Below are 24,542 nucleotides of genomic sequence, written 5' to 3' on the forward strand. Positions count from 1 at the left end.
GATGTGGTCTCACCAAGGCCCTGTACAGCTGCAGTAAAATTTCCCTGCTTTTATATTCCATTCCCCTTGCAAATAAATGCCAACATTCCATTTGAGATTGAACCCAGGATCTTCTAGGGTGTATGGCTCAGTATCATGAGCTAATTCACTCCAGCAGCATGGATTATAAAAATAGAAAATGCTGGAAATACTCAGGTCACTGTGAAACAGAGTTATAGTTTCAGACCTGTGACCTTTCACCAGAAGTGGATTTGCAAAAGTCGAGTAGTGTCCGACAAATTGAGATCCTTGAAGAGATAAACAATTGTATTGATAAAGGAAATGCTGTGAATGTTGTATATCTGAATTTTCAAAATTTATTTGATAAGGTGCAGCGCAAGGGGCTTATTGATAAAATTGAGATATGTGTCACTAAAAGCAGTGTAGCTGCATGGATAATAAATTGCGTAAAGGAATAGAAAGCTGGGCACAAAATACTGTCTAAGGGACCTTTTCGAACCGAAAGGAAGAGAATAGTGGTTTTGCCCAGGATTAAACATTAAGATTATTTGCTGTTAAATATGTCATCATATAATCTAGGCAATGGTATGGAGACACAATTTAAAAATTAGCAGTTACAAAAATGGGGAAAGTGATTCATTAGATGTGAAAAAACCTGAGAGATTTCAGGAGGTATTAGATTGGGCAGGTAGATGTTAGATGAAGTATAACCCGTTAAGATGAGAAGTGATACATTTTGGTAGAAGTAAATGGAAGAATGTATGGATAAAATACCCAAAGAATTAAAGGAAGAGGATTCAGATACACAGGTCTTTAAATGTGGGTGGACAAGTTGGTAGAACCATAGAACACTACAGCACAGAAAACAGGCCATTCGGCCCTTCTAGTCTGTGCCGAAATATTATTCCGCTAGTCCCATTGACCTGCACCTCGTCCATAACCCTCCAGACCTCTCCCATCCATGTATCTATCTAATTTATTCTTAAAACTTAAGAGTGAGCCCACATTTACCACGTCAGCTCGTTCCACACTCTCACCACTCTGAGTGAAGAAGTTCTCCCTAATGTTCCCCCTAAACCTTTCTCCTTTCACCCTAAAGCCATGTCCTCTCGTGTTTATTTCTCCTAATCTAAGTGGAAAGAGCCTACTCGCATTTACTCTGTCTATACCCCTCACAATTTTGTAAACTTCTATCAAATCTCCCCTCGTTCTTCTACGCTCCAAGGAATAAAGTCCTAACCTGTTTAATCTTTCCCTGTAACTCAACTCCTTAAGACCCGGCAACATCCTAGTAAATCTTCTCTGCACTCTCTCAATCTTACTGATATCCTTCCTGTAGTTAGGCGGCCAGAACTGCACACAATACTCCAAAGTTGGCCTCACCAATGTCTTATACAAACTCACCATAACATCCCAACTCCTATACTCAATACTTTGATTTATGAAGGCCAGTATGCCAAAAGCTTTCTTTACAACCTTGTCTACCTGTGACGCCACTTTCAGGGAATTATGTATCTGAACTCTCAGATCCCTTTGTTCCTCCGCACTCCTCAGTGCCCTACCATTTACTGTGTTTGACCTTCCAAAATGTAACACCTCACACTTTTCGGCATTAAATTCCATCTGCCATTTTCTGGCCCATTTTTCCAGTTGGTCCAGATCTCTCTGCAAGCTTTGAAAGCCTTCCTCGCTGTCCACAACGCCTCCAATCTTAGTGTCATCAGCAAACTTGCTGATCCAATTCACCACATTATCATCCAAATCATTGATATAGACAACAAACAACAATGGTCCCAGTACAGATCCCTGAGGCACACCACTAGTCACAGACCTCCAGTCTGAGAAGCAATCGTCCACTACCACTCTCTGTCTTCTCCCACACAGCCAATTTCGAATCCAGTTTACAACCTCTCCATGGATACCAAGTGTCTGAACTTTCTGAACTAACCTCCCATGTGGGACCTTGTTAAAGGCCTTACTAAAGTCCATGTAGACAACATCCACAGCCTTTCCTTCATCTACTTTCTTGGTAACCTCCTCGAAAAACTCTACAAGGTTCGTTAAACATGACCTACCACGCACAAAGCTATGCTGACTATCCTTAATCAGCCCTTGGCTGTCCAAATAATTATGTATCCGATCTCTCAGAACATCTTCCAATAATTTACCTACTACTGATGTCAGGCTCACTGGCCTGCAATTACCTGGTTTACTTTTGGAGCCTTTTTTAAACAACGGAACAACATGAGCTACCCTCCAATCCTCCGGCACCTCACCCGTGGCTAAGGACATTTTAAATATTTCTGCCAGGGCCCCTGCAATTTCTACACTAGTCTCCCTTAAGGTCCAACGGAATATCATGTCAGGCCCGGGGGATTTATCTACCTTTATTCGCTGTAAGGCAGCAAGCACCTCCTCTTTAATCTCTGTATGTTCCATGAAACTACTGCTTGTTTCCCTTCCTTCCTTATACACTATGCCAGTTTCCTGAGTAAATACTGATGCAAAAAAACTGTTTAAGATCTCCCCCATCTTGTGAGGCTCCACACATAGACGACCACTCTGATCTTCAAGGGGACAATTGTGTCCCTTACTATCCTTTTACTCTTAAACCAGTGTTTTTATTTAAAAAAATCCCAAGAAGAGTGCATGTACAGATTATCTGTTTTATAAATAGTAAATGTAGACTCTTTGTTATTTGAATATGCCCAAGCTGCAAGTGGCTTTGTTGTCTTCTGTGGGCCCTCTCATGGCTGAAGAGTCCAATGCTGGATCGGCATGGACTCTTCCGATGGCAGTTCATGTTGTCGTTGTTGGAGGAATTTCTGCAGCTGGGCCTTTCTCTGGGCACACTGGATATTATGAGTTTGATGTATACCGTCCTTGAAGCATGCTGAACCAAGTTTTGGTGCTTGCCTCCACATGGGTGGTCAGCTACAGAGTTTCCCAAGAGAGATGATCTGCAGTGCAGAAGTTTGTAAGGCTTTTTTTTAGGGTGACTTTGTATCAGTTGTACCACCTTGATGTCATTTGCCCTCAGTCAGTTCCCCATAGGAAATCTGCTGGGGATTCTGTTGTCATCCGTGGGGAGGACATGGCCTGCACATCTAAGTTGAATTTTCTGAAGGGTGGTGGTCTCCATGCTGCTGAGCCCAGCATGATGAAGGAACTCGTTGTTTGTGATTTTTGTCTTGCCATCAAGTCCTTGTGATGAAGCTCAGATGCCTTTGGTGGAAGTGTTCCAGAGCTTTGATGCACTGCCTATAGCAGACTGAGGATTCTGCAGCGTACACCAGGGTGGTAAAGCAAACTCTACCAGGCCATTGTCCATACATAGTGCAGAATAGGGAAAAAAGTAGTATTACTAACCCTATACAAATCATAGGTTAGGCCATAGTCAGAATATTGCGTCCAGTACCCTCTTTGGGTACCCTATTTTAGGAAGAAAGTCAAAAGAAATGGGAGCAGGAATAGGACATAAAGCCATTTGAGCCTACTTCGCCATTCAGTAGGATCATGGCTGATCTACCTCAATTCCCCCTTCATGCACTGTCTCCATATTTAAAAACCTGTTGATATCTGTATGACATATATACAACAACTGAGTACCCACTACCCTCTGGGGTAGATATATTCCAAAGATTCGCAACATTTTGAGGCAAGAAGTGCCTCTTCATCGCAGTCCTAAATGGCTGACCCCAATTTTTAGACTCCGCAGCAGGGAATGTTTTTTTAAATTTGTTCTTGGGGTGTGGGCGTGCTGGCTGGGCCAGCATTTATTGCCCATCCCTAATTGCCCTTGAGAAGGTGGTGTTGAGCTGTCTTCTTGAACATCTGTAGTCCATGTGCTGTAGGAATACCCACAGTGCAGTTAGGAAAGGACTTCTGGGATTGTGACCCAGTGGCAACGAAGGAACGGCAGAATAGTTCCAAGTCAGGGTGGTGTGTGACTTAGAGGGAACTTGCAGGTGGTGGTGTTCCCATGCATCTGCTGCCTTTGTCCTTCAAGCTGGTAAAGGTTGTGGGTTTGGAAGGTGCTGTGAAGGATCCTTGGTGAGTTGCTACTGCACATCAGATGGTACACACTGCTGCTACTGTGTGTCGTTGGTAGAGGGAGTTAATGTTGAAGGTGGTGGATGGGGTGCCAATCGAGCGGCTGCTTTGTCCTGGATGGTGTCAAGTTCTTAAGTGTTGTTGGAACTGTACTCATCCAGGCAAGTGGAGAGCATTCCATGAAACTCCTGACTTGTGCTTCTAGATGATGGACAGGCTTTGGGGAGTCAGGAGGTAAGTTACTCTCTGCAGAATTCCCAGCCTCTGACCTACTCTTGTAGCCACAGTATTTATATGGCTGACCGAGTCAGTTTCTGGTCATTGGTACCCCCCAGGATGTTGATAGTGGGGGAATTCAACCATGGTAATGGCATTGAATGTTATGGGGAAATGGCCTTGTAGCATCTACAGTGTCAAGCCCCTTAAGAATTTTATATGTTTCAATGAGATCACTGCTTATTCTTTAAAGTTTAGAGAATATAGGCCTAGTTTACTCGATCTTTCCTTGTAGCACAACTCCTCATGCCCGGAATCAGTCGAGTGAACCTTTGCACTCCATTGAATGCAAATATATCCTTCCATGGATAAGGAAACCAAAACTGTATTTAGTAATCCAGGTCACTAGATGTTACTGGAGAAACTGGGCTCTGTTTTGGTGAAAGGAGAAGGTTAAAAGGAGCTAGCTAAACCCAATGGGGTCTTGATGAGGTAAATAGGGAAAAACTGTTTCTACCAATCAACAAGTTGGTAACTTGAGGGTGTAGATTTAAGATTAGTGAACAAATGAAAGGAGATGTTGGCTGAAATGGTTTTGCATAGAGGATAATTGGAACTTGGAAAGCCTTACCAGCAATGGGATGGAAGCAGAAGCCATAATACCTGTTTAAACGACATTGAATAAATATTTGGAAAAAAAATTAAAAGGGTAGAAGAATTAACTAAATGTTAACTTTTTCTGAGAATTGATCACGTCTTAATGGGCTGACGCCTTCTTGCTCCTGCTCTAATACTCTGCTGTAACAGAGCAAGGCTTTTTTTAAAAAAAAGATCTCTTTCATTTGGCCAGAACAGAGACTATTTTACTTTCATGTGTGTGTCCTATCTCTCCTTTGTTTACATATTCCTTGGTTCATTTGCTTTCTTTTTATAGGTGGTGAGACTGTGCCAGAATCCCAAGGTAGGGCTAAAGAACAGCCCTCCCTACATTCTGGATCTGTTGCCTGACACTTACCAGCATCTGCGTCTGATCCTGACTCGATACGAGGGCAAGATGGAGGCCCTTGGAGAAAATGAATATTTCAGAGTCTTCATGGAGAACCTGCTTAAGAAAACAAAACAGACCATTAGCCTTTTCAAGGAAGGGAAAGAGAAAATGTATGAGGAAACCTCACAACCACGGTAGGAGTTGATTGTTTTTATTCTCATTGTAGTCCCTAATGCTGGTGAGTCGAATGTGATGGTATAACTAAACAAAATGGTTGAGAGCCTATGTTTGAGTTAAAAATTGTAACATTTACATGGCTTGAATGCAGGCCACTTCAGTGGTCTATAATTTATAACCTGGAGCTATAGTACAGTTGTCTCTACCTAATTATTTAACAATTCCACTATAAAGCACCAACATATTAAGTGCAAAGGTGCCAAATTTGCAAATTGTTGAACTTTTCCCTTTTGTAATAAAAATGTGTCATCTGACAAGATTAATTAATAACTGAGAATATGCAGAGATGCAGGATATGAGTTGGCATGTTTGGCTACTTTTTAGGGTTGCAGGATGAAAACGGATAACTCCTGAAAAATAGTTGCTATATTGGAAAATGGGATCTAGAATTGAGCTGAAACTTCAAATGGGACCTTGGGTATCCTGTGGAATGATGACAGCTGTAGCTAGTCTTTGATTCTTTCATTAAGTTATCTGGTTATTCTGAGACTAACTTGATTTGCTCTTTGCACATAGTTCTCTAGAAGAGCCCTCGAACTCCATTTGTAGTGTATGCAACTTATTTATTTATTTAGCATCAGGGAATCTGCCAATTTAAAAAAACCCTTTAAACTGGCCAACATGTTCAAAAAAACTGACACAGCTCTCAAAAAGCTGATGGCTCAAGATTGACCCTGACATGTGAAAGCAAGTACAAAAACAGAAAATGCTGGAGAAAAACTCAGCAGGTCTAACAGCATCTGTGGAGAGAAAGGCAGAGTTAATGTCTCAAGTCCGTATGACTTCTTCAGAGCACTGTGAAAGCAAGTCTTTACATAGACTTGTAACTCAGTGTAGTTGCTCTCTTTTCCTCCAACCTCTCCCTTCCATTTCTTACTGATCCTGTAGATAGATAGAGGGACCTCCTTGTACCCTACTCCCTTTTCAAGCTGCCCCACTCTATCCTTCCTACCCAGTTAAGGTGATACTCTTCTTCCTCCTTCATCCCTCCACTTCGTGTTGGAAGCCTTTCTCCCACTCAGTTAGTTCTGGAACTCTCCCACCTTATTTGAAAGTGCTTTGCCGGCTTCTTCTGCGTTCCCTCTTCCCTACATGAGTATCCAACCCTATCTCCTTCATTCCTACCTCTTTCTATTTCATTGTAATCAACAGCCCATTTTGATCCCTTCAGCTCCTGCTACCTTCAAAAGTGTCCCTACCTACAGTTAATTGAGGCTGCAAAAGCTGCCATTAATTTTAGGAACAGTACTGAGCACAGGTCCGGTACAATAACAGTCATACTTGGGAATCAGACTGGTGGGAAGAGGCCACAGTCTGCTGATGTTTGTTGGCAATTACTGACTGTGCACCAAAACACTGACCATTAGTGTGAAAGGCTGACACTATGCATGTGTGAAATCTTTTGGTTCAGGGTGAAGGATCAAAAGCTCAAAACAAATCTAAAACTTACACAAGGAAGTGCTGGCACAGTGTTGAATTAAGTGCTTTGGGATGTTTTTCTACGTTAAATGCTCTATATAAATGCAAGTCGTTATTAAGGGTGTGTTGGCATGAACAATAACACTAGAAGAAATACAAGTCATACCTTCATGGAAAACCTTTCACTGGGGGGAAATCAGTACAAGATTGGACATGTATATAGATTTAGAAATGTCTTCATTTAGAATATATTTGTAACAAGTAAAATGTTTCAACTATAATATGTCATAACTGAGTTCTTGCTTCACTGTTGTATAAATTTGCTTAACAGTGTCCTTCATACAGATGGATAGAACTTTGAATCTGCAGAATTATTCTACCTCAATAAAACTGACTTGCACTAAAAATCATTAGAGCATTAGCCGTGGCTTGGTTGAAAGCATTCTTGCCACTTCAATCAGATGGTTGTGGGTTCAAGTCACATTCTAGGACTCGAGTGTCAGCCCAAATCTTTTGCTCACTTAAGTACTGAGGGAGTGCTGCACTTTCGGAGGTGCTGTGTTTCAGATGAGGTGTTAACCCAAGGCCCTTTCCACACCCTCAGGGTGTAAAAGATCCCATGCAACTATTCTGAAGAAGAGCAGGGGAGTTCTTCCTGATGTCCTAGCCATTATTTATCCCTCAGTCAACATCATACAAATTATGTGGTCATTATCACATTGTTGTTTGTGGGAACTTGCTGTGTGCAAATTGGCTGCCAACTTTCCTACATTCCAACAGTGACTACACTTCAAAAGTACCTCATTGGCCGTAAAGCTCTTTGGAACTTCTGAGATTGTGAAATATAAATGTAATTTTATTGTTCCCTGGCCTCCAATCATAGTGTAGCATCACAATTTTATAAAATGTCTCTCTTTTAATGGTTGTAAAATTGTGTATGAAAGATAAGAGGAAGCTAAAAGAGAGGATAGCATTAAAACGCTGTTTTGTGCTAACAGTAATTCTTAACTGCCTTTTCCTTTTCTCAGGATGTACCAACGATTCTATAAACCCACAAAAATAAATGGTGACCTTTTTAGTAGGTCAGTGGCCAGTCATTCCTTATAAGGAAGCATTTCCTGTAAAAAGCCATGACAAAATATGCAACTTGCATATTTTGACCATGGTAGATAGATGCTGGATGTATTAGCACCACCAATCTCACTAACGAGCATATCAAAATGTTTATTTTCTCTCAAACTGGGGGAAAAGCCAAATCTCTGAGAGGATTTATGATGTCAAATGTTAAATAAGGCACAAATTTACCCCAGTACTTTTGGTAGTTCTAGTTACTTGAAAGAAGTCAAGGTTATTGAAGAAAGACTAGAGAAAGTATTGCTTGTAGTTTGACCAGACTAAGAACTCAGCCAGATAATTGAGCCATTTAGTTACGTTGGGAGATCTTACAATATTTACCAGTCAGTTTGTTTATTTTTCTCTTCAGTCTTCATCCTAATTTATGCTCCTCTTTGCCTCGCCCTCCCTCCCAAACCTGATTATCTGGAATCAGCAATTTGCAATAATTTCTATGGCAATCATGAACAATCTTATTTTTAAAGGTTGGTACCTGGGTAACAGATTTCTGTAACCTTTTAAACTTGGGCCATCATGTGAATTATTGGTCATTAATATATCGTTAAGCAGAATAAGTTGGCAGTGTGATGATTGGTGTTTTCACTTCTGATCATATATTTTCTTAGGTGGTGGAGTCTTAAATGTTAATCTTCAGAAGGCTGTACAACAATTTTTTTGTAACTGCCGCTCTGGTGTTAAATCTCCATATTTTGGTTGGTGTATTTGCATGACTAATGACAAAGCCAGATACACATTGTGTTTTTAGATATTATTAGTCCTGCATTTCATCTTTTGTGCAATAATTGTGCAGGCACTTGTTTCAGGAGAGGAAAATAATCTGGGTGACTTCAGTTTATATGTAAAGCAAGAGGAAGGAAGCTCAGTTTCAAAATCGCCTTGTCAGTGCTATTTCTTTTCCGAGACTTAAATGTGATTAACACTTTATGCATTGAGGTTCCTTTGAGTAGAGATTCTGGCAGTCATACATTTGAGACAGATAGCTTGTCAAAAATACTTTGAGGTATTGAATTGAATTAAAATCTTTGGGAGTCTGCATTGTTGATGAATAGTGTGCTATAATTTAGGATTTATGTAGCCTGTTATCCTAACAGGGTCGCTTTTTAGATTGAAAGCAATCTGATCTGAAAATTAAAAATCCTAGTACCCTGAGGATGGAATTAGCAGATGTTTTCCAGCTTTCAAAATGGGCAACATCCAATGAATACTTTGAGTATAACCACATGTTTGAGCAACGTCCTTTGTCTCGGGCTGTTTCTAAATTCGCACCATTTCCATTCAAATTATAATGTTACAAAATTTGCAATATTTCTCTGAGGGCTAATATTCTCTAGAATGTACCCTTCACTGGAACAGTACATCCTATTACTATACATTGATACAGAAACCATATAAAACTTTACCTGTGTTACAGGTTTGAACATAGCCTCGATTGGCGGGGGGGATGGTTGCCTAACAAGTGTTGAAATGGCATAAACCTTTCCTCTCTCACAGCTGAAACTTTTGCTCTAACATGCAGGTTATAAATGTTTACTTTGAGATAACCCCAGTGAGCTTAATCAGTGAATAGCTGAGCCAGGTTTGATCTCTGGCCTATGTTAAGTTAGATGCTCCCAATTGAGGCAACAATAAAGAGTGCTACAGTGCATGTCAGTACCACTGGGTGAAGAAGGGAAAAATTGGCTAAGGTTTCTTCCTCTAACTGTATCCAGTATCCTCTGTTGGAGGTGTGTATGTGTGAATTTTGAGGTGATGGAATTAGATTTTGCTGTGATATTTCTTTGGTGAAATAGTCTCTCGAATCTCATATTTCTTAATGCTCTTCTGGTTTGAGGTATTTGGAGGTGCCTGTAAAACTGTATCCAAGCAAGTAAGAAGCAGAGAAAGACGTTCTGCATTGAGATAAGCCATTCAACTCACCATATCCATGGTGGTCCATGCTGGCTGAAAAACAACTATCCAGCCTAATTCTACCTTTCAGCTCTTGGCTTGTAGTCCTATAGATTATGGCAGTTTAAGTGCATATCCAAGTGTTCTTTAAATGTAATGAGGATTTCTGCCACCACCACCCATTCCACCTGTGAATTCCAAATCCTTAACATCCTCTGGATGAAAAAAAATGCTTTGCAACTCCCTTCTAACCCTTCTACCATTTACTTTAAATCCATGCCTCTGGTTATTGATCTTTCTAATGGAGATAGTCCTTTGTATCTACTCTATCCAGGCCCCTCATCATTTTATATACCTTAATTAAATCTCCCCTCAGCTTCCTCTGTTGCAAAGAAAACATCTCCAGCTTATCCAGTCTTTATTCATAGCTAGAATTTTCCATTCTGGCAATAAATCCTCGTAAATCTCATCTGTACCTTCTCTGATGTGCTCATATCCTTGCTATAGCATGGTTGTCGAACAGGGTCTAGCTGCAGTCTAACTAGTGTTTTATATTGTTCTGGCACAACCTCCCTACTCTTATACTGTTAGGCCTCCGCCAGTAAAGGAAAGTACACTATATGCCTTCATGACCACCTTTTTTTATCTGTCTTGCTACCTTCAGGGATCTGTGGACATGCACTCCAAGGTCCCTCTGTTCTTCACTTCTCAGAATACTACTATTTATTGTGTATTCCTTTGCCTTGTTCATTCCCCCCAAATGCATTACCTGATACTTCTCAGGATTGAATTCTATTTCTAATTTTTTAGAAACACCCTCCCACCCCCGACTGGTCCATTTACATCTTCCTGCAGTTTACAGCTTTTTTCCTCACCATCAACCATGCAGCCAATTTTTGTATAATTTGTAAACTTCTTAATCATACCGCCTTACATTCAAGCCCAACAGCAAAGGACTCAATACTGATATAAAACCTTCAGGAGAAGAAGAGAGGAAAAATTAAGATAAAACCCGTGTTAAATTGTAATCATTCTCTCCTTTAGTGTGCAATCCTCCTTTTTTTTTGCAATGCTTCAAATTGTTGCTATCAGTTAGTTCAAATATGACATTTTTGAGTTAAGCTTCTACCTGCTCTTTACCTACTCAGTTTGTCCTCCTTCTATCCCCTCCCTGCTCCCTACGAAGACTGGGGTATAGGGCCCCTACCATATCAAATTAACTATCATTTGTGTGTAAGTCTCAATGATGAGTGTTGTAAGGCATATCACACCTGAGCTTATTCCTGTCCTCAACTATCATCTGCATAATGCATTCTTTCTTTCATTTTAAAATTTTTTTCGTGGGATGTAGGCATTGGTGGCAAGGCCAGCATTTATTGCCCATCTTAATTGCCCTTGAGAAGGAGCCCTCTTGAACCTCTGAAGTCTGTGGTGGTGCATCCACAGTGCTTTCAGAGAGGGAGTTCCAGTATATTTACCCATAGAAGATGAAGGAACAGCAATATATTTCCAAGGCAGGATGGTGTATGATTTTGAAGGTAACTTGCAGGTCATGGTGTTCCTACGCTGCCCTTGTTCTTCTAGGTCATAGTGGTTGTGAATTTGGAAGGTGTTGTCAAAGGAGCCTTGATAACTTGCTGCAGTGCATCTTGTAGATAGTATACATTGCAGCCATGGTGTGCCATATGAATGTTTTAGGGTGGTGGATGAGCTGGCCATCAAGCGGGTTTCTGAAGAAGAGTCATACTGATTTGAAACGTTAACTCTTGTTTCTCTTTCCACAGATGCTGCCAGACCTGCTGAGTTTTTCCAGCATTTTTTGTTTTCATTTCAGATTTCCAGGGTCCGCTGTAATTTGCTTTCATCAAGTGGGCTGCTTTGTTCTGTACGGTGTCAAGCTTCTTAAGTGTTGTTGGAGCTGCACTGTAGAGAGTCACTAAAGACTGTTCCATCATACTCCTGATTTATGGCTTGTAGATGATGAAAATGCCTTGTGGAGTCAGGAAATGAGTTACTTGGCCCTGACCTGATCTTTAGCTACAGTATTTAAGTGGCTGGTCCAGTTAAGTTTCTGAACAATGGTAACACCCAGAAAGTTGTTGCTGGGGGATTCGGTGATAGTAATACTGCTGAATATCATGGGGAGATGGTTAGATTCTCTCTTGTTGGTGATAGTCATTGCCTGACACTTGGGTGGCACTGCTTGTGACTTATCAGTGAAGCCCGAGTGTTGTCCAGCTTGTGGTGTATATTGGCACGAACTGCTTCAGCATCTGAGGAGTTGCAAATAAAACTGATCATTGTGCAATCATCAACAAACATCCCCACTCCTGACCTTATAATGGAGGGAAGGTTATTGATGAAATAGCTGAAGGTGGCTAGGCTTAGAACAGTGCCCAGTGAGTGGATTGATAGCAGTGAGGAGAAGATGGAAAGAGGAGAGAAAATCTAGTATTAAGGGAGATCCCTTGGGGAGAGTGAACTTCAGAGAATGCTTCTTGATATCTTGCAGTTCATAACAATGTAAAAGCATAAAAAATAGGAACAGGAAAATACCATATGGCTCATCAAGCCTGCCCCTGCATTCAGTATGATCGTGGCTGATCTTGGGCTTCAACTCCAGTTTGCAACCAACTCCCCATATCCCTTGATATCCTGAGAGACCAAAAATATGCCTATCACAGCTTTAAATGTATTCAATGATGGTGCATCCACAACCCTCTGGGGTGGAGAATTCGAAAGATTCACAACCTTTTGAGTAATTTCTCCTCAACTCAGCCCTAAATGATTGGCCCTTATCCTGAAACTGTGCCCCTTTGTTCTAGATTCCCCAGGCAGGGGAAACAATATCTGTTTCTATTCTGTTAAACCCCTTCATTAACTTGAATGTTTCAATGAGATCATCGCTCATTCTTCTAAACTCCAGAGAATATAGATCCAATTTACTCAGCCACTCATCATAGGAATCTCTCATCCCAGGCACTAAGCTAGTATACCTTTGTGTACTGCCTCCAATGCTTCCTTCAGGAGGGAGTCTTGAAGTCAAAACATTAAACATGCACTCTCGCTATTAGAATGTAGTTTTCCTTTTTCAATCAAGCAGGCCCTTCCTGTGGATTTTGCCCTAGAGCATCTTTTTTTGTTGTACACATTAATTAGAGATTATAGATTTCTTATCCAGATCTGTGAAATATGTGATGCAGGCATTCTTTGTATGTGTTGCTATGAGTAACCCACCAGAAGTGCACCCAACCAAGTGTTTGTATTTTATATAGCACGCAGTGATCTTGGTAGGAAAATAAGTTGTTGCAGTGGTTGATTCTTTGTTCTATTTATGTTCCTGGGCAGTTTGTAGTTAGTGACTTTCTACTTCCAAGACACTTCAAGATTGTTCTGTATTGCTGCTGTTCTCAACTGTCTGCTTTGTGACAGTCCTGTTGTAATCTTTCTCTGATCACTCTCGCCTGTCTCTTCATATCTGGTATCCATTTCAACAAAACAATTTCCTTAAGTTGCTCAATTTATTTGGAATATTTCAGTGGCCCTGAATAAAACAAACTATTATCAGAGGTTCTATCAAATTTACGTGACAGAAGCAGGCCGTTCGGCCCAGCTGGTCTACGCTGTTGTTTATGCTTGTGATATTTTCCAGAATTAGGAATCTCTGGGAGAGCATATCTGCTGTTTGATATTGGTGTCTGTAGTGCTAAGAAACTACCTGAAACACATCCTGGACCAAGTACTTTCTGCACGCAATCTCCCTCATGGCAAAGGAAGTTTAGCATAGAAATGACCAAGAAATGTACCTTCTACAATATATAGTATTCTTCGAAAAGCTTCAAATCATTTTTACCTGCAAGTTCAATTTTGAAATTTTCAAATAGATACAGAGAAATTTCTAGTGGCTTCATGCCAGGCCTTTGGTTTTCAGTCATCTCTTTAATTGTGATATATTTTGCAATTCTATAATTGTGATGTATTTTGCAATTTGGGTAGCGATACATCCAAGGCTGAATTTGTTTCTGATCTGAGTCGGTCTTAGTATAAGGATTTTACTGAATTTATTTTTAATTCCTTTCATGTCCTAAATATGTTTCTGAAAGAAATGTTTTTCTGACTTGCTAGCTGCTTCCTGTTGAAAAAATACTGTTGAATACGGTTACCAACTGAAACTGGAGCAAAGGCAGCAGTATGCACAGTAGGGATTTTTAATGCTATCGTACCTAATGACAGAAATACTTAAGACAGCTTGGATTAATGATGCCAATTTTTAGTATAGAACTATGCAAAAATAATCTGTGGGAGTCAGCTGTGTTATCAGCATTTTTACAAGCACTTTTTTGAAGGTTGTTGCTGTTTTTTGCTGATAGGTGCTGCAGAGTGCAATAACACTTCTGTGGCTTCATTGCACTCTTCCTTCCTCATTTCCTTTAGCTCTTGCACAGTATTTTGTTACCAACATCTCCCAATTGCTTCTGATAGCTCACTGGGTTTAAATTGTGGATTGAAAGATCATAGTTACTTGAATTGTAATGCATTTTGAATACATGGATTAAAGGGATAGTGGTAGCGTGAATATAAAATTGGCTGAGACAAAAATCAGAGAGAAGTGGTGAACGGTTTCATACTGGGGGGAAGTAGATAATCATGTCCCCCAGAGGTTGGTATTAGAATCACTGTAGTTCTTAATATATATTAATGACTTGGACTTAGTATGCAGGGCAAAATTTTAAAGTTAGCAGATGGTGCAAAATTTGGAAGGGTACACACTGAGGAGGATAATGACAGACTTCAGGAGGACCTGGACAAGCCAATAAATTAGATAAGAACAAAAAAAGCTGGAAAAACTCAGCATGTCAGGTGGCATCTGTGGAGACAAACAGAGCTGATGTTTCAAGTCAATGACCTTTCATTAGAACTGAAGAAAGATAGAAATTTAAGAGTTTTTAAGCCAGTGAAAGGGGGCAGGAAGAACAAGGGAAGAAGGTCTGTGATAGGATGGGGGCGATTAAATAACAAAAGATTTTGTGATGCAACAGCCAAGAGATTGGTAGTGGATAGAGTAAAGAAACAAAGGTTGTGTCCAAATTAGGTGTGTATTTCTACATAAATACTACCTGAATGCAGAATGCAGGGATAAGCAAAGAAACAAGATGAAGACTGACCCACTAAAACAAAAAAAGAGAAAGATGTAGAACAAGATGGAGACAGAGGTTAGGATGGAAAGTTGTTGAACTTGATGTTGAGTCCAGAAGGCTGTAGAGTGCCAAGACGAAAGATGAGGTAATGTTCCTCTTGCTTCACTCGAACACTGTGGCAGGCCATGGACAGAAAGGTAAGAGTAAAGGTGGAGAATTAAAATGACAAGCAACCAGAAGGCAAGTGTCATGCTTGTGGATTGAACAGATGTGTTCCGCAAGGTGGTCACCCACTCTGCTCTAAATACTCCTTCCAAGTGAAACAGTGATTTACTTGTACTTCTTTCAAATTAGTGTACTGTATTCGCTGTTCACGATGTGGTCTCCTCTACATTGGGGAGATCAAATGCAGACTCGATTAGAGCAGGAAAAAATAAGGGGAGATTTAATATTGGTAAATTAGTATCATGAAGGGTTTTGATAGATTAGTGACAGCAGGGTAGGTAACCAGAGAACACAGATTTAAGGTAATTGGCAAAAGAACCAGAGGTGCTATGAGAAGAAATTTTATGCAGTGAGTTATGATCTGGAATGCACTATCTGAAAACATGGTGGAAACAGATTCAACAATAACTTTCCAAAAGGAAATCGGATAAATACTTGGAGGGGAAAATTAGCAGGGCTATGGGCAAAAGGTACAAAGAACAAAGAAAAGTACAGCACAGGAACAGGCCCTTCGGCCCTCCAAGCCTGCGCCGATCATATTGCCCGTCAACTAAAACATTTTGCACTTCCGGGGTCCGTAACCCTCTATTCCCATCCTATTCATGTATTTGACAAGCTGCCTCTTAAACACCACTATCGCACCTGCTTCCACCACCTCCTCTGCCAGCGAATTCCAGACACTCACTACCCTCTGCGTAAAAAACTTGCCCCGCACACCTCCTCTATGGTTTTCTCCTCTCACCTTAAATCTATGTCCCCTAATAATTGACTCTTCCACCCTGTGAAAAAGCTTCTGACTATCTACTCTGTCCATGCCACTCATAATTTTGTAAACTTCTATCAAGTCGCCCCTTGATCTCCGTCACTCTAGTGAGAACAATCTGAGTTTCTCCAACCTCTTCTCATAGCTAATAACCTCCAGACCAGGCAGCATCCTGGTAAACCTCCTCTGCACCCTCTCCAACGCCTCCATATCCTTCTGGTAATGTGGCGACCAGAATTGCACACAATATTCCAAGTGTGGCCTAACCAAGTTTCTATACAGCTGCAGCATGACTTCCCAGCTTTTATACTCAATACCCCTGCCAATGAAGGCAAGCATGCCATATACCTTCCTGACTACCTTATCCACCTACGTTGCCACTTTCAGTGACCTGTGGACCTGTACACCCAGATCCCTCTGCCCGTCAATGCACCTAAGGGTTCTGCCATTTACTGTATAATTCTTGCCTGTTTTAGACCTTCCAAAAAGAATTACCTCGCATTTGTCCGGATTAAACTCCATCTTCCATTTCTCCGCCCAAGTCCCCAACCGATCTACATCCCGTTGTATCCTTTGACAATCCTCTTCACAATCTGCAACTCCTTCAACCTTAGTGTCGTCTGCAAACTTACTAATTAGCCCAGTTACATCTTCCTCCAAATCATTTATGTATACTACAAACAGCAAAGGTCCCAGCACTGATCCCTGAGGAACTCCACTAGTCAGAGCTCTCCATTCAGAAAAGCACCCTTCCACTGCTACCCTCTGTCTTCTATGACCAATCCAATTCTGTATCCGTCTTGCCAGCTCACCTCTGATCCCGTGCGACTTTACCTTCTGTACCAGTCTGCCTTGAGGGACCTTGTCAAAGGCCTTACTGAAATCCATGTAGATAACATCCACTGCCCTTCCGTCGTCGATCATCTTTGTCACTTCCTCGAAAAACTCGATCAAGTTAGTGAGACACGACCTCCCCTTCACAAAACCATGCTGCCTCTCACTAATACACCCATTTGCTTCCAAATGGTAGTAAAGCCTGTCACGAAGAATCTTCTCCAATAATTTCCCCACCACTGACGTAAGGCTCATCGGCCTGTAATTTCCTGGATTATCCCTGCTACCCTTCTTAAACAATGGAACAACATTGGCCATTCTCCAGTCCTCTGGGATCTCACCCGTAGCCAGTGAGGATACAAAGATTTCTGTCAAGGCCCCAGCAATCTCCTCCCTTGCCTCCCTCAGTACTCTGGGCTAGATCCCATCTGGCCCTGGGGACTTATCCACCTTAATATTCTTCAAGACGCCTAACACCTCTTTTTTGATCTCAACATGATCCAGGCTATCTACACACTCTTTCCTAGACAAATCGACTGCTAAGTCCTTCTCTTTGGTGAATACCGATGAGTATCTCTCCCATTCCTTCTGGCTCCACACAGATTCCCACCTCTGTCCCTGAGTGGGTTTACCCTTTCCCTGGCTACCCTCTTGCTTTTTACATATGTGTAAAAGGCCTTGGGATTTTCCTTAATCCTGGTTGCCAGTGACTTTTCATGACCCCTTTTAGCCCTCCTGACTCCTTGCTTAAGTTTCTTCCTACTTTCTTTATGTTCTCCACGGGCTTCATCTGTTCCCAGCCTTCTAGCCCTTACGAATGCTCCCCTCTTCTTTTTGACTAATCTCACAATATCCTTTGTTATCCAAGGTTCCTGAAACTTGCCATACTTATCCTTCATCCTAGTAGGAACATGCCGGTCCTGAATTCTTATCAACTGATGTTTGAAAGCCCCCCACATGTCAGTTGTTGATTTGCCCTCAAAATCCACCTCCAGTCTAGATTATGAAAATGGAACTAATTGGATAGCTCTCTCAGAGCCATCACAGACACGATGTGTTGAATGTCCTTCTTCTGTTCTGTATCATTCTATGATTTTATGTTATCCTCCCTGCTCTGGTTGGTGACATTTCTGTATAACATTGACCATATGACCATAGAGCTCATATGTAATTCTTGCTGTCCTCTGGTTATTGTAATTTGTGCAGTATAGCTATTGAAAATCTACTGGAGAGAGAGCTCGCTAAACTGCCAGAAGAAAGTTGGTACAACTGGGTAAATTGATTTTGCTAATTTGTTTTGAAAATAAGCCCAAAGTTTGCCAAAGTTGAACACCGAATTTATGTGTGTTTTTCTCAGTCATTAACAAGCAGTACATGGTTCAGATGCATTGCAAAGCTTCGACCTCCTGTTTCACTGTCTCGGTTTTCCTCCATGCTGTGGGTATTGATTGTTGAACAGGGTCGGCCTTGTTTTCTTTCAATTCAAAAGACTTGAAATGAGCCTGCTAACCTTAATGCTTGAAAGACTGAATGGTGTCTGCAATAATATAATAAATTGCTGTGCTGCAGAGTGAGCTAGGATAGGATGGAGGTTGAAATCTCAGCTATACACCCACTGTAGGCAATAATGAATAAAATTGGGGAAATGAGTGAAGACAGGTTTGTTCCTCCCTGGATTCGATAGGTCTTCGGGACCCTCTACCTAGCAGATTATCATCATCTGTCTGAATTAGATTTGAAGACTATTCTTCAAGATAAATTATGGGCTTTTAAAAAATTCATTCATGGGATATGAGCTTCGTTGGTTGGGTCAGCATTTATTGCCTATTCCTAGTTGCCCTTGAGAAGGTTGTGGTGAGCTGCTTTCTTGAACCGCTGCAGTCCATGTGGTGTAGATACACCCACAGTACTGTTAGGGAGGGAGTTCCAAGATTTTGACCCAGCGACATTGAAGGAATGGCGATATATTTCCAAATCAGGATGATGAATGACTTGAAGGGAAACTTGTAGATGGTGGTGTTCCTATCTATCTGCTGCCCTTGTCCTTCTAGATGGTAGTGGCTGTGGGTTTGGAAGGTACTGTTGAAGGAGCCTTGGTGAATTCCTGCAGTGTATCTTGTAGATGGTACGCACTGCTGCCACTGTGTGTCGGTGGTGGAGAAGGTGACTGTTTGTGGATCTGGTGCCAATCCAGGGGGCTGCTTTGTCCTGAACGGTGTCAAGCTTCTTGAGTGTTGTGGGAGCTGCACTCATCCAGGCAAGTGGGGAGTATTCCATCACACTCCTGACTTGTGCCTTGTAGATGGTGGACAGGCTTTGGGGAGTCAGGTGGAGAGTTACTCGTCGCAGCATTCCTAGCCTCTGACCTGCTCTTGTAGCCACGGTATTTATATGGCTATTCCAGTTCAGTTTCTGGTAATGGTAACCTTCAGGATGTTGTTAGTGGGGGATTCAGCAATGGTAATGCTGTTGAATGTCAAGGGCTGATGGTTAGGTTCTCCCTTGTTGGAGATGGTCATTGCATGGCACTTGTGTGGCGCAAATGTTACTTGCCACTTGTCAGCCCAAGCCTGGATATTGTCCAGGTCTGCTGCATTTGGACACAGACTGCTTTTAGAGCAGCAACTTGAAGTCACTGCGATCCTTTTCAACATGGTGCCTCAAAATGATTAGTGGCATGTGTGAAGAGGGCAAACAACAGTGTGTCTCCTTAGTCAATCTGAATCCTCACTGAGACAAGCAGGGGGCAATTTTAACTCTCCAAAAATTAAAACGTAAAAAATATCAAACCAGATCCCGACCTGCCCATTTCAAGATTCAATGTAGGTGGGATGGGACAGCCATAGAAACATAGAAACTAGGAGCAGGAGTAGGCCATTCGGCCCTTCGAGCCTGCTCCGCCATTCATTATGGTCATGGCTGATCATCCAACTCAGTAGCCTGCTCCCACTTTCTCCCCATACCCTTTGACCCCTTTCGCCCCAAGAGCTATATCTAGTTCCTTGAAAGCATACAATGTTTTGGTCTCAACTACTTTCTGTGGTAACGAATTCCACAGGCTCACCATTCTCTGGGTGAAGAAATTTCTCCTCATCTCAGTCCTAAATGGTTTACTCCATATCCTCAGACTGTGACCCCTGGTTCTGGACTCCCCCACCATCAGGAACATCCATCCTGCATCTACCCTGTCTAGTCCTGTTAGAATTTTATAGGTTTCTATGAGATCCCCCCTCATTCTTCTGAACTCCAGCGAATATAATCCAATCAACTCAATCTCTCCTCATATGTCAGTCCCGCCATCCCAGGAATCAGTCAGGTAAACCTTCGCTGCACTCCCTCTATAGCAAGTACATCCTTCCTCAGATAAGGAGACCAAATTGCACACAATATTCCAGGTGTGATCTCACCAAGGCCCTGTACAATTGCAGCAAGACATCCCTGTTCCTGTACTCGAATCCTTTGGCTATGAGGGCCAACATACCATTTGCTTTCTTTACCGCCTGCTGCACCTGCATGCTTACCTTCAGCGACTGGTGTACGAGGACACCCAGGTCTTGTTGCACATTCCCCTCTCTCAATTTATAGCCATTCAGATAATCTGCCTTCCTGTTTTTGCTACCAAAATGGATAACCTCACAATTATCCACATTATACTGCATCTGCCATGCATTTGCCCACTCACTCAGCTTGTCCAAATCAACTGAAGCATCTCTGCATCCTCCTTACAGCTCACCCTCCCACCCAGCTTTGTGTCATCTGCAAATTTGGAGATTTACATTTAATTCCCTCATCTAAATCATTAATATATATTGTGAATAACTGGGGTCCCAGCACCGATCCCTGCGGTACCCCACTAGTCACTGCCTGCCATTTGGAAAAAGACCCGTTTATTCCTACTCTTTGTTTCCTGTCTGCCAACCAGTTTTCTATCCATCTCAATATACTTCCCCCAATCCCATGTGCTTTAATTTTACATGCCAATCTCTTATGTGGGACTTGGTTGAAAGCCTTCTGAAAGTCCAAAGAAACCACATCCACTGGCTCCCCCTCATCAACTCTACTAGTTTCTTCCTCAAAAAATTCCAGTAGATTTGTCAAACATGATTTCCCTTTCATAAATCTATGCTGACTCTGTCCAATTCTGCCACTGCTTTCCACGTGCTCAGCTATTAAATCTTTTATAATGGACTCTAGAATTTTTCCCATTACCGACGTCAGGCTGACTGGTCTATAATTCCCTGTTTTCTCTCTCCATCCCTTTTTAAATAGTGGGGTTACATTAGCTACCCTCAAATCTGTAGGGACTGTTCCAGAGTCTATGGAATCTCGGAAGATGACCACCAATGCATCCACTATTTCTAGGGCCATTTCCTTAAGTACTCTGGGATGTAGATTATCAGACCCCGGGGATTTATCAGCCTTCAATCCCATCAATTTCCCCAACACCATTCCCTACTAATAATGATTTCTTTCAGTTCCTCCCTCTCACTAAACCCTGTGTTCCCCAACATTTCTGGTATGTTATTAGTGTCCTCCTTTGTGAAGACAGAACCAAAGTATGTATTTAGTTGGTCAGCCATTTCTTTGTTCCCCATTATAAATTCCCCTGTTTCTGACTGTAAGGGACCTACATTTGTCTTCACCAATCTTTTTCTCTTCACATACCAATAGAAACTTTTACAGTCAGTTTTTATGTTCCCTGCAAGCTTACTTTCGTACTCTCTTTTCCCCTTCTTAATCAATCCCTTGGTCCTCCTTTGCTGAATTCTGAACTGCTCCGAATCCTCTGGTCTGTTGTTGTTTTTTCTGGCCAATTTGTATGTCTCTTCCTTGCACTTAATACTATCTCTAATTTCCTTTGTAAGCCATGGTTTGGCCACCTTTCCTGTTTTACTTCTGCGCCAGACAGGAATAAACAATTGTTGCAGTTCACCCATGCGCTCTTTGAATGTTAGCCATTGCCTATCCACCGTCATCCCTTTAAGTAATGTTTCCTAATCCATCATAGCCAATGCGCGCCTCATACCATCCTTTACATTCCTTTATTAAGATTTAGGACCTAAGTCTCAGAATCAACCACGTCACTCTCCATCTTGATGAAGAATTCTGTCATATTATGGTTGCTCATCCCCAAGGGGCCTTGCACAGCTAGATTGCCAATTATTCCTTTCTTTATTACACAATACCCAGTCGAGGATGGCCTGTTTTCTCGTTGGTTCCTCAATGTATTGGCCCAGAAAAACATCCCGTATAAACTCCAGGAATTCCTCCTCTACGGTATTGTTACTAATTTGAGTTGCCCAATCTATACGCATATTGAAGTCACCCATAATTACAGATGTTCCTTTATTACATGCGTCTCTATAATTTCCTGTTTAATGCCATTCCCAACATCACCACTACAGTTTGGGGGTCTATATACAACCCCCACTAACGTTTTTTGCCCCTTAGTTTTTTTCAGCTCTACCCATACAGATTCCACATCGTCGGAGTTAATATCTTTCCTCACTACTGCGTTAATTTCCTCTTTAACCAGCAATGCAACTCCACTGCCTTTTCCTTTTTGTCTGTCCTTCCTAAATACTGAATACCCCTGGATGTTCAGTTCCCATCCCTGGTCACCCTGCAGCCATTTCTCCGTAACCCTGACTATGTCATACCTATTTACATCTGTTTGCGCAATTAATTCATCCACTTTATTGCGAATGCTCTTTGTGCTAAGGCACAAAGCCTTAAGGCTTGTCTTTTTAACATTATTTGTCCCGTTCCCACTATTTTTCACTGAGGCCCTGTTTGATTCTTGCCCTTGGTTTCTCTGACTATCACTTCTTATTCCGCTTTCTGTCTTTTGTTCTTGTCTTTGATTCCCCTTCCTCTGACTCCTTGCATAGGCTCCCATCCCCCTGCCATTTCAGTTTAAACCCTCCCCAACCACTGTAGCAAATGTTCCCCCTACTCCAAATATTATAAGGAGACTAGGACTTTAACTTTCCGCAGGGATCGTTCCCTCCGGGACACCCTGGTCCACTCCTCCATCACCCCCTACACCTCAACCCCCTCCCACAACACCTTCCCTTGCAACCGCAGAAGGTGTAACACCTGCCCCTTTACTTCCCCTCTCCTCACTGTCCAAGGGCCCAAACACTCCTTTCAAGTGAAGCAGCATTTCACTTGCACTTCCCTCAACTTAGCCTACTGCATTCGCTGCTCACAATGCGGTTTCCTCTACATTGGAGAGACCAAACGCAGACTGGGTGACCGCTTTGCGGAACACCTTCGGTCTGTCCGCAAGCATTACCCAGACCTCCCTGTCACTTGCCATTTCAACACACCACCCTGCCCTCATGCCCACATGTCCGTCCTTGGCTTGCTGCATTGTTCCAGTGAAGCTCAACGCAAACTGGAGGAACAGCATCTCATCTTCCGACTAGGCACTTTACAGCCTTCCGGACTGAATATTGAATTCAACAATTTTAGATCATGAACTCTTTCCTCCATCCCCACCCCCTTTCCGATCCCCCCCCCCTTTTTTCCCAATAATTTATATAGATTTTTCTTTTCCCATCTATTTCCATTATTTTTAAATGTATTTCCATCCATTGTTTTATCTCTACCTTTTAGCCTACTTCGATCCCTTCCCCCCACCCCGCCCCCACTAGGGCTATCTGCCCCTTGCTCGTCCTGCTTTCTACCCCTAATGTCACCATTAGCACATTCCTTAGATAATATCACCACCTTCAACACCTCTTTGTCCTTTTATCTATGACATCTTTTGGTATCTCCACCTATCACTGGCCCTCTATCCAGCTCTACCTGCCCCCCCCCAAACCAGCTTATATTTCATCTCTTTTCTATTTTTCCTTAGTTCTGTTGAAGAGCCATACGGACTCTAAACGTTAACTGTGCTCCTCTCCGCAGATGCTGCCAGACCTGCTGAATTTTTCCAGGTATTTTTGTATTTGTTTAGGACTTTAACCCTGGGCGGCTGGGTTTCCCAGGCCTTTGGAAAACCGGCAGCTCTGGGAAATGTAAGTGCCATTACAGCAGTGCTCGTTGACCAGCAGGTGTAGATGTGTTTTCCCCCTGCCCCCAAACCAGCCTGCTTCCCTGGGATTGGTACAGACTGCTTACTTGTGACCGTGGCCTGCCTGTTCTGGCATGCTCCCTGCCTGACTGGAAACCAAACCTGTAAATCAGGCATCTGAGCAGCCATCCTAAATTTTTTTTAAAGTTACAGCATTTGTGAAAACCTGGGCTTTTGGGTTTCCTGATTGAAACTGAGCTTCACCGTCGTTCTTAATGCTAAATCCAGGCCGATGTGATTAATTTCTAAGGTTTTCCCTCACCTTTGCAATTGTTAGTTTCCGGGTTGTTGAGTTCACTTCACTGCTGGGAGAATCATGGCCTGTGCTGCATTTTTACAAATTGAAACTTTTCAACTGAGGTGCCAAATAATCTCTGGTTGCTGGATTGGGTGCTTATGGCTCAACATCAACATAATTATCTTCTACCTCTGGAAATGATCTAACCCTGTTGTTTCCATTGTAGATTTTCCTTACCTGAATTATATTATAAGGTAATTACAAAATATGGTTGAAAAGGAGTGAAATGTATTTTAAATTAGTAGTTTATTGGAGATGTTTTCTGC

The 24,542-nt window shown here is 42.0% G+C and overlaps 1 protein-coding gene across 1 annotated transcript in view; it reads left to right on the forward strand.

Moving 5' to 3' along the window:
- Positions 1-24,542, forward strand: part of cbl (Cbl proto-oncogene, E3 ubiquitin protein ligase) — a 211,490-nt gene that overhangs the window by 23,891 nt on the left and 163,057 nt on the right. Inside the window, exon 2 of the mRNA XM_078533480.1 lies at positions 5,204-5,451. Within this exon, the coding sequence (XP_078389606.1) occupies positions 5,204-5,451 (248 nt within the window). The remainder of the gene's footprint in view (positions 1-5,203; positions 5,452-24,542) is intronic.

The sequence above is a fragment of the Cetorhinus maximus genome, chromosome 2, assembly GCF_964194155.1.
Source record: "Cetorhinus maximus chromosome 2, sCetMax3.hap1.1, whole genome shotgun sequence".
NCBI lineage: Eukaryota > Metazoa > Chordata > Chondrichthyes > Lamniformes > Cetorhinidae > Cetorhinus > Cetorhinus maximus.